The sequence below is a fragment of the Cynara cardunculus genome (assembly GCF_001531365.2).
Source record: "Cynara cardunculus var. scolymus isolate 2C chromosome LG 1, CcrdV1, whole genome shotgun sequence".
Lineage (NCBI taxonomy): Eukaryota > Viridiplantae > Streptophyta > Magnoliopsida > Asterales > Asteraceae > Cynara > Cynara cardunculus.
Window position 1 is genome coordinate 5,002,605 of NC_037528.1, and position 11,950 is coordinate 5,014,554.

Below are 11,950 nucleotides of genomic sequence, written 5' to 3' on the forward strand. Positions count from 1 at the left end.
TCCTAATTTATCTATTGATTTGTGGTTAATATTGGTTCTCACAGTTACCACAAACAACTCAGTTCTCCCTTGAATAGGCCCCTATGTATATATATATATATATATGTATATATGTTGGGGCGTTGATAATAACATGTCTATATCAAATTTAATTATATAACTTAATTATATGTATATGGACTAAATAAAGGTTGCAGTCGGTGTCCTAAAAACAGCAAGGAAAATTTAGATGAAAGAATTTATTGAGCTATTTAATTTTGAAATAAATTCAAAGTTTTTGCAAGTCATGGATTTAGCTATATCCACAAAATATGTAGTTGGATAGTATCACGCATTTAATAATTATTAACCTTGTGACGTTCGTTGGATAGTATCACGCATTTAATAACAACGTCAACTTTTGTGACGTTCGTTGGAGTTGTAAGAAATATACAAAGAATCTTTTAAACCCGGTTATATATTTATAAATTGATGACGAGTCTCATAGACATACCATTGTTTCTGACATGCAACTATTTAAGGATTTATTTATTAAAAAAAATAAAAATGTTAAAGTTCGTTCACATTTTTGAATTTTTCCCACTTTTTTAACATATTCTTTAATTATATTTGCCCACAAATATAGTTGGGATGTTTAAGAGTGCATTAAGTAGCCTCTAAAAGCATAAGGCCTTAATGGTTAACGACCATCTCTCACATGTAAAAGTCAAAATTATGGGGTTATGCCTTTTAATACAGTTGGCCCAACAACATATGTGAATCAACCTTTGTAAGGCTAAGAGGTCCATTCTATGTTGAAACAAAGTCCACCATTCTAACATTTAAGGGGCCGTTTACTAAACGCTTATCTAGTTAAGTGCTTACCAAGTTACATTATCTTACCAGATGAATATGGGAAGGACCAAGAATCTTACCCGGTAAGAGTGAGACAAGGAACAAGAGTCTTACCCGGTAAGTAAGGACAGCGATTCTTACCACGGTAAACATTTACTGGGTAAATTGTTGTATACAATACCGTTTTGGTAGTTTAAAGTCTTACCCGGTAAGTAAGCGGTAATGTTAAATTTTATCCGTAAGCGCTTACCGAGTAAGTGTTTAGTAAACGGCCCCTTAGTTTAACTAATAATAATGATCTAGGTTAATTTTGACCATCTTTCTCGATTCAAGTGTCAATGGAAATTTCTTTAACTATTTTCCTAGAATCAATTGATCTGTGTACAAATTGACTCGAACATCCATTGTTAATAAAAAAAAAATTACACCATTGTTAGTAAATTTATATATGAGTTGTAAGTGCATACAAAAATTCACGCTTTTTGATGAATTTATAGAAGATAACCAAAATGCAGCTTCATTGTCTCTATATCTGATGTGTTCTTGTTTGAACGTGCAAAATTGAAAGGACGTGTCAATTCCTGTATTTGTTTCTCCAGTTCGTAATATTATTTGTAATATAATTTTTGATACTTTATATACTTTTTTCTTAATCTATTATTTTTAATTTATGTTATTTAAATTGATGTATTTCTTTTATGTCATATCGTTATCAACCGATTTCGTTGTGTTTTTAAAAGCGTCCATCACTTTTAGTAACCTTACCAATTTTGATCACACTTTTTGATCCTTCATGTTGAAAGCTTTTCCTTTATCTTTTGGTTCGTGAAGCTTGTGAGAGAAGCAATAACTCTTAATTCTTTTTGTAACTTGTCGGTTCAAAAAACTATAGAAAAACTTATCAATTCAACTTTTGTGCTTTTATTATTGTTTTTTATTAACCTGGATATCCAACCTGTTATGTTAGCCGACTAATCGCAGGACGATCACCTGCTTTGCAGATAGTCCGGAGTCACTGCAGTTGAACCGTGGCCACGAGGGGATTTTTATTCCTTCTTGGATTTGAATCTGGAACCTCCAACTTTCATTATTGTCCATGATTATAAAACATGTAATATTGCAATGATTTTAAAAACCAAATGGCATCAAATTAATAATTTTTATTAAAACATCTTCAACGACTATGTTATATACATATATTTTTAAAATAGAGTATTAAAAGTCAACGAATCTATAAAAAAAATACATTAAAATATAACTATTACTCTATTTTAGCAGTTCTAACATTAAGGTGATGTTTGTTTTTTTTTTTAAAAAGCTCTTATTTTACCACTTATGTCTGATTCGGTCAGACTGACATAAGGCAATTCAGACCCTTTTTTTTTTCCAGAGCCACGTATTCTTTATTTTCCTCTTAAAAATTAAGTGATAATCTAACCACTTATTTTCCTCTTAATTCTGAAGACTATCCAGAGAACCAATTTCTACTTCATTATTCGATCGACTTCACCCTCCTCACGGTCTCAATCGATCGACTCCATCGCCTCTGGTGGCTTCAAATCAACCCAAATCAGATCCAAATCAAGAGGGTTTTCTTCCCTATGGGTTTTCGCCACTGTGTATTTTTGTTCCTGTGCAAACCAGTAGTTGTGCACATTTATCCTCGTGAATCAATGTATTTTCGTCCCTGTAGTTTTCGTCACTGTAGTTGTCATCAAATGGAGATTTGCTTCGATTTTAGAGGTGGATTTAGGCATTAGATTTTAGAGAAGGAGTGGTGGTGGACGGTGGTTGATGGTGGTAGGATGAGGGTGGAGAGTGAAGATGGAAGCCTTGATCTGGAGGAGAAGGAATAGTTGAAAGAATCTGAGAACATAAACAGAAGTGAAATCAGAAATTATACATATTCATATGTTTTGTTGGTTACAAAAGCAAACTATTGATTCAGATTTCAGACTTCAGACGTTTGTCAGTTTACAAAAACAAACAGTCTGACTGATTCAGATTTCAGAATTCAACACCACCTCTTAAAAATCAGAAGTGAAATCAGATTTCAGATTTCAGCACATATTAAAAAACAAACGCCACCTAACTATATTATTAATATATTTAATAAAATATTATTTATTTTGTAAACAATTAATTTCAATACTTCTTATTGGTGGAAAAACGTTAAAAATATTATTTTTATATCTTGTATATAATTTTAGAGATTTTTCTTCAAGTTTGAAGATTTCCTTTTTTTTTATATAGAAAAAATGTCTTAAATCTTCAAAAGCACTATTTTAACGAAGAAGTAATTATAATCCAATGTAGGGGTTTGTCAATTGGCTATATAAATGGTGGTATTGACTCTGATAAATTACACACACACACACATAGTGATCGACCTTCAAATGATGATTGTGATATTGGCACCATGTCTCTTGGTGCTATGTCTCTTACACCTCTTCTATAAATTCATCGATCAAAGAAGAAACCAGTCATGTTACATCTTGGATTATGAATGCTTCAAGCCGACCGATGACCGGAAAGTCTCCACTGAATTTTCCGGTGATATGATCAAGGGATGCAAGAACTTAGGTATCGAAGAGTATAGGTTTCTCTTGCGAGCCATAGTTAGCTCTGGCATCGGAGAAGAAACTTATGGTCCAAGAAACTTCTTCTTAGGTCGTGGGACAAACCCTAGGTTAAGCGATAGTCTATTTGAAATGGACGAGTTTTATTCAAAAACCCTAGATAGGCTATTCAGCCGATCTGGGGTTTCTCCGCAAGACATTGACATATTGGTCGTCAATGTTTCAGTGATGGCTTTAGTGCCATCACTAACATCTCGTATCATCAACCATTACAAAATGAGAGAAGATATCAAATCTTATAATCTCTCGGGAATGGGATGCAGTGCGAGCCTGATCTCCATCAATCTTGTTCAAAACATGTTCAAATCTCATCGAAACAAATTCGCGCTCGTCTTAACCTCAGAGTCAATCGCGCCAAATTGGTACAACGGCAATGAGAAGTCCATGATCCTCACCAACTGTTTGTTCCGTTGCGGGGGTTGTTCGGTCCTCTTAACCAACAGAAAGGCTCTAGAAAAGCAAGCCATGTTTAAGTTAAAGTGTTTGGTTCGAACCCATTTGGGAGCAAGCGATGAAGCTCACGCATGTTGCCAACAACAAGAAGATGACAAAGGCCATCTAGGGTTTTTCCTAGGGAAAACCCTACCGAAAACCGCCTCACGAGCTCTAACCCAAAACCTAAGAACTATAGCACCAAAGATATTGCCATTAACAGCAATCTGTCGTTACATTTTGCTTTCGAATCTCCAGAAATTTGGTGCTAAATTTTTGCAGATTAGGGTTAAAGGGAAGATGAGTTTGAACTTCAAGTTAGGAGTGGACCATTTTTGCTTGCACCCGGGTGGGAAGGCAGTGATCGACGGAGTGAAACGAAGCTTGGCGTTAACGGAAGAAGATATGGAGCCGTCGAGGATGACACTGCACAGATTTGGGAACACATCTGCAAGCAGTTTGTGGTATGTTTTAGGGTATATGCAGGCAAAGAAGAGGTTGAAGAAAGGAGATCGGGTTTTGATGATCGGGTTCGGATCCGGGTTCAAGTGTAACAGTTGTATGTGGGAGGTATTAAAGGATTTGGAAGATAAGAATGTTTGGGAAGATTGTGTGGACCATTTTCCACCGAAATCACTGAGTAATCCTTATCTGCAGAAATATGGATGGGTTAACGAAGATTCTGCCTGCATGCCACCACCTTAACTGGTAATTAATTAAAACATTAATTACGAGTTTACATATTTATTTTTAGATTTAACTAAATGTGTAATTAAATATGTCTAAAAAGTTTTACTTTTCGGAATACCATTTTTTCTTTGTGTTGAATAAAAACAACAAAACCTTAATTTGTTATGATAATATATATATATATATATATATATATATATGTATAGTATAGTTTTCAAGTAAATGTATGTATGTATGTATTTATAGTTTTCAAGTAAAATGTAATTGTTTTTTACAATAAATGCATTGTTCTAGAGTTATGTTCTTATTCATTCAGTTATTGATGTTGACGACATTGATTTCGATCGCTGTATTGTTTTTTTAAATATATTTCATTTGTTTATTTAAATCTATAGATATGTTATGAGTTCGTGGAATTTGATCATAGAGTTAAATAATTAATTAAAAGATTTTAGATATACATTAGAAAGTGTTCTAATAGATTGTTTTATAGAATTTAATAAAATTAAATCATAGATCGTAATATTAAAAAGTGTTACAATAGGTTTATAAGATGTTTTTTCAGAACTTTTACTTGTTTTTAAAATAAAAACTTTATATCAACTAATTTATTTGTACAATTTTGATCATGTAATGACCTATGAATGCAATGTTTTATGGTTTAGTCTTATAAACTTAAGTCTTATAAAACACTCTATTAGAACATAGGCTTTCTATAAAACCCAATTCTCTTTGGTTGAGAGTTGTATCATATGATGGATCATATCAAAATCTACTAATTAATTAATGGATCAAATATAATCCATTTCATTGGATAATCAAATCAAATCGAATCATTAATTAAACCAATTACAGTTAGATTTATTAACAATCTTACTACAAAGATCGTCCTTATATCATTAGGTCTTTCGACAATCTCAGTGATGAGAAGATGGTGATGGTGATGGTGATGGTGCGGTGTACCGATGGTCGTTTTAGTGTATGGCTTTATTTGTTAGAGGTGATAAGGATGTTAGGACATTTGATTTGGATAATCGTAATCAATTGATTCGGTACATCTTGGTGCATCTTATTACTATTGATCTTCAATTAAGATTGATCTAAGGTGGAGATTCATTTTTATACTTTACACTATAACTTTCATTCTAACCGGAACTATACCCTATAATTTTATACATAAATATTTATTATACATTTTATTTAACCAAATGTTAACTTTATATTTATCTTATCAACTCTTAAATATTTATGATGAGCTAATGATAGATCTGGAAATTTAGCTATCTGTCTTTTAAAGTGGACATTTATTTCGAACAGACATAAATAAAAATGTGGACATTTATTCTGAGATAAAAAAAATATCTATTTTCAATTTGACAAAACTACATAATTCTTTAACAGTTCCTAAACGATCAGATACATAATAATTAAGAAGTCACCATTGAAAAACATGTTTTTCCCAACAGACGAATCTGCCGGAAAACAATAAACAGAATCAACAACGGATTTGTTGGTAGGAAAAAGCCCGGAAACACAATTTCTGGCGGATATGATTGTCGAAAATCTGCCACATTTTTTTTTAATTTTAACAAATTCTTTGAGTTAATTAAGTAAATTAATAATTATGATTAAATTATCGACAGATTTTCTGCTGATAATTTAATTAATTTTTACAATATATATATATATATATATATATTCTATTTTTAAAAAAATTAATTAAATTATCGGTCGAATTGGTTTGTGTAGTTTGTATAAATTATTGGATTTGTAAATCAAACCACCTATATAATTAACATGTGCACTTTTTAATATATGTCCGTGCTTACATTGTGAGAAAAATATTTAAGATATTTTTTAACATATGTTTGTATTACATTGTAAAAAAAAGTACACGTGTACTTATTTTTCGTTCACACAGTGAAACGAAAAATATACATACAAATATAAGCATAAGGTGTTGTTTGGTTCAAGTTGGAGAATGAAAAAAGGTAATAACTTTCATTCCCTATACTTTAACTTTGAATGAGAATTTAGACTTTTGCGGGAAATGAAATCACTATATTATATAAACCAAATAGTTTCTTTTATTATCATTCTTACAATCATTAAGGCCCATTAGCATCAATCGTGACTTATTACGTGTTTGTAGACAGATATGTATTATGTATATGATGTGTATTTGGCTCAATAAGAACCATTAAACCATAATAAAATCCAATAAGACATCTTAACACCAATAAAATTTACACACATATATATATATATATATATTCGTATATGTAAGATATGCATATGTGGAAGTATATTACATATATATACAATAGAATACGTATTTACATATAGAAAATACGAAAAAAAAAATAACATCCAAAAATGCAATTTTTATTAAAATTTCTGCCACAAATCCACTAAAAAACAAAACAAAATTAAAAAAGAAAACCCAATTTAAATAATTTCCATGGTGTGATCGGTCGAAAAATATAAAAACTTAAACATTAAAAAAATATTATAATTAGTGACGGATTACCGGCAGATGGTGTGATCCGTCGGAAATCCGCTGGTAAACTTTAAAAATCAATTCTTTTTTAAATTAAAACAATTAAAAACGATTTTTAAATTTATGGACGGATGCGAAAGGATCACACCATCCGCTATCTTATGATGGCTCTCAGCTACATGGATAGTTCAATGTGTTCATCGAAAACCTATCACAAATTAAATCAACCCGACTTTCTTTATAAAATTTTTTTAAATGTTTTTGTAACACAAATTTTAATTAATTAATGTCAATTGTTTTTTAAAAGAATAAGACATTTTGCGGCGGATTTTTAAATTATAAATAAATTAATATTCTGTAAGAAATCTGCAACAAAAGTAATCGAAATTAATTTTTATTTTTTTAAAAATCAGTGACGGAATTATGGTGGAAGTTAATGAAAGTTGGCTGAGTTTTATGTTACTTTAAGCAAATAAAAATCGTCACTCTAAAGTAATATTACTAAAATTTTGCACTGGAGGTGTTCAAAAATCTGTTAAACTATTTTAACCGGTCGAATCAAGTCAAACAAACCGTTTTTGGAGGGTTTGAGTTGTCTAGGCGCCCAGTCCAATCTGAAAAATAGTTAAATTGTTCATTATGATTCGATCTAATAACGTTTTCTTTGAGCACTCTGGACCGAATCGACCGCCAAAAATACAAATGTGTCAGTTACTATACTCATTTATATTTACTTTCATTTTGTATGTCCAACTTTTTTCGTACAAGTATAAAAAAAATTCATCCAAGACATTATGTTTTTATTTCTCATTTCTCAATTGACCATGTTATCTAAATTGGCATCATTATGAAATCTTTCAAAAATCAAACCCAAATTCCAAATCGTCTTTCAACTTGTTCAATATTTGTCCAAAATTCTAATTATTGTTGGTGAACTCGTTTAACTTTTTTTTTTCCAACTTGCTCAATGTCTTTTTTATAAAATTTTAGGAATTCCATTTTGAATATAAATATTGTGTTTTTATTTGTTTAAAGCTCATAAGAGATCCAAACCTTCTAAACCAGTAAAACTAAACCATTTTTTTGTTGTTCGATTTGACCAATTCGATCACTTACTCTTAAACTGTTCGGTTTGAATTTTTTTCTAAACCACCATTAAAGTTTGGTTTATAATTTGAAGGGTTAACCGTCCAAACCGAAATGCAAACACCCATAATCCGATCATTTGATTCGGAGGGTTATTGTGGTCATTTAATTGGCTATCAAACATTCAAATGAGGTTAGGAAAATAAGGACAAGGTACAAAATGTTGAAATAAAGGCAGGCCCAAAACTTATTCGGCCCAACTTGTAATAATCATTTTCATATCTTTAATTTTTTTTTAATATTCCTTTTTTACGATAATCATATCACCGCTATTATCTTGTAACGGGAAAATAGATGACTAGTTATTTTTAATATTATATCGATCTTTTTAAGTATATATATTTTGCAAAACCGTTATTTGCTCAATACCGAGTCTCATAACTTTTTAATATTTGCTTTATATTTTTATACTAGGTGTATTTATTTTCAGATCCTAATTTTTCAAGATCCAGATTTTTTGTTTGTTACAAACATTAAAAAAAAATGCAACCGTTCCTTAAACTACAAGTTGAATACATCTGAAATACAATTTGAACTTTCGATCCAAAATTATACAAATGTAACAAAAAGTCACTAATAACTTTCCGGCATCTTCATTTAGACATATAACCAAATAAGCTCATAATTTCCCTTTCCCTTTCCCTTTATCAGTTAAACGCGCTTTGTCCTGAAATGCATATTTTGAAAACAAAATGAGGGTTAGATCATATGGTCTAATGAGGAAATCTCTATCAGCGAACAATTCGGTAAATCATTGAACATGAGAATCTTTAAATAGATAATCACTCTGTGTGACTGCAAGCACTACATCCCTCCCAAGGCGACTAAACACAACAATCAAACAATAAGCTATCCAACGTAAACCAATTCGTATCAATAAGATACATCAATCAAACAATATCATTTATAATTAAATGCATTTCAGTTTGTAAACGGTTAAAACAAAGCTCACCTTGATAACTATATACGATAACACGAAGTTAATCGGTAACGAAACTCGAAATCAAACAATATCATTTATAAATAAATGCATTTTAGTTTGTATAAAACGTGCAAACCACCCTCATCCATCAATTTTATTGTTTAATCTTATGAAAAAATTTCATTAAAATTGTTTCATATAATACTTTTTTGATAAAGTTTTTCATATGGTTATGAAATTTTATTGAAATTGTTTCATGAATTTTCTAAAATTAATAAAATTAAGATGATAATATCCATGATATTAACATATTAATCAACCTCTAATAATTACAAAAAAATAAACAAAATAAAAATTATGATTAGTTAAATGAGGTTTGTACAAATAGCGTGGTTTGTAAACTAAACCTCCTCTATGTATGTATGTATATACACACGCACCATGTGTCATTGGATTGATATTGATATATTGCAAAACATGAAATATATAACAACCACATGAAATAATCCATGTTAGTTGACGCTTCAGCTTTTACGTCAAACTACTGGTGCCACATTAGCATACAGTAGGTTTCCAAATACGTACGGCTCGGAGAAACATTTTCGCATCTCCGACCTTTTCAGAAGCCTACACCCTATAAAAATGTCTACTTGAAACTGTCCTTAACCCATTCAATTTTATTTCAAGTATTTCTTTTAAAAAAAACCTAACCCTTACATGTATAGTAATTACATTTTAATGAAGTACACCCTAAACTAAAGCATAGTTAATAAGTCCCTAACCTAACTTGTTTATTTTGAAACCCTCATTTACAATCTAATTTATATAACACTTTTTCAAAACTCTTATTAAAGTAGGCTAACCATTTACAGCCTAAGATGTTGTTTGTCTTTCATAGGTGTTAAAGTCTGAAATCTTATTTTATTTCTAATAGATAAGAGTTGGTATTGAAATCTAAAATTTGAACCACTAAGACTATTTGTTTTTATAAACTGATAAATATCGGAATATTTATAATTGTTTATTTTGTCATCAAAATATTACAATGTTGAAATTTTTGACTTTGAATAACAATGTAATGTTTGTAATTATTTTAAATAAATGTAAACTAAATCCTTATAATAAAAAATGGGTTGCTAAAGATACCCCTCTGGTTCATCTCGCAAACAATTCAACTTAGTCAAACTTGATAACTTTTAGATTCAAAATTACAATTTACACCCCTATAATTAAGGGTGTCTAGAAAACAGTCAATCCACGAAACTCGTCCAACCCAACCTGTTAATAATCCAATTAAACTCAACCCTCTACCCGTCAAACCATCAATTAAGTGGGTCGAAATTGGTTTAGGCCTAGCTCAATCGATCGCTAATATATAATTTTTATAAAATTATATATATATACGCACACATAAGAATAAAAAAATAGTAGTTTATTTAGACATAATTACAGCCCAAAGCATATATATATATATATATATATATATATATATATATAAAATACATTTTACTTACTCTTTATAACTTTTACCGTTAAACTGATATATATTTATATAATATATATTTTGCTTACTGTTTGTAACTTTTACGGTCCAAGTGGCCAAGCTCAAAGTCTAACGTTGTGTTTTCGAAACTTTTTTTTACGAAGGAAATAAAAGTAAAAAAATTTGTGTTCTTGAAACTTTTTTAGAAAAGAAATAAAATGAAATGAAATGGAAGAAAAATAATGATAAACTTACTCGCAGAATTTTCCCCCAAATGTGGGAGGAAATGGAAGAAAAAAAAAGAAAATGAAAGAAATTATACCCTTTTAATTTTTTTTAATTAAAATTAAAAAACTACCTTATCTTTCATTTTAAAGGATATATTTTTAGTCGAAAACTCGTGTGAGACATAGAGTTAAGATAAAAAGCGTAAAAAAAGATCTGGACCCTTGATCATCTCTAATCTCCGACCCTCTCATGAATGACGCTTGATATGGGGATTGATCCGCATCTTATCTTAATGTGCATCCAAGGATGGTGATCCATTTTTACATTTATCACCTTAACTCTCATTCTTACAGGAATGTAATCCATACTTTTAAATGATATATTAGTAAAATCGGCATTTTTCCCTTCCTTTATCTCCTCTTCAAAAATAATGAAAATTTTATTATTTTTCTTTCTTTTTTCTTCCCTTTCTTTTCTTTTTTGTCCAAATTCTTGAACGCAACATAAAGCCTAACACTACAGAAACTCAGACATATTATTCAAATATTTGAAGTACTTGATTCTAAGACTTAAGAGTTTAATTATATATTTTGATGATTGTAATAACTAATAACTTCGTTTTGTATATTTTTAGTAGTATTTATCGTATTTTATTCCTCAATTTTATGTATACTACCAAGCCGTTCAATCTGACCAATCGACAAGGGTTGACTATACTTTTGAATGGGTTGGGTTGGCTTGGGTTGAGATTTTTTCAAACCGTCATAATTGGGTTGAGTTGTAAATAAGTCCCGAACAGCCCAACCTAACCCCGTGTAAACCCCTACCTATAATTAGTTAATTAACTTATTTTCTATCATTTACTTATATATTTTTCATTTTACACATTTATCATATTATTTTATATAATCGTATATTAACTAAAAAAACCCAATTAACTTTATTTTGAATGGTTAAACATCTAAATGTTTTTTTAAATAAATAAAATAATTGATCTTTCGGATTTGTCAATACCTTCAAAACAAGTCACTATTAAATATTTTTTAATTTAATAATACTATTAAATATTATAAGTA

At 30.0% G+C, this 11,950-nt stretch overlaps 1 protein-coding gene across 1 annotated transcript; it reads left to right on the forward strand.

The window, feature by feature from the left end:
- The first annotated feature begins 3,215 nt into the window (after nucleotides 1-3,215).
- LOC112519330 (3-ketoacyl-CoA synthase 12-like) lies at nucleotides 3,216-4,753 on the forward strand. The gene has a single exon (XM_025127385.1). It carries the CDS (start codon nucleotides 3,231-3,233, stop codon nucleotides 4,608-4,610), a length of 1,380 nt encoding a protein of 459 aa, XP_024983153.1. The 5' UTR covers nucleotides 3,216-3,230; the 3' UTR covers nucleotides 4,611-4,753.
- Nucleotides 4,754-11,950: the final 7,197 nt, after the last annotated feature.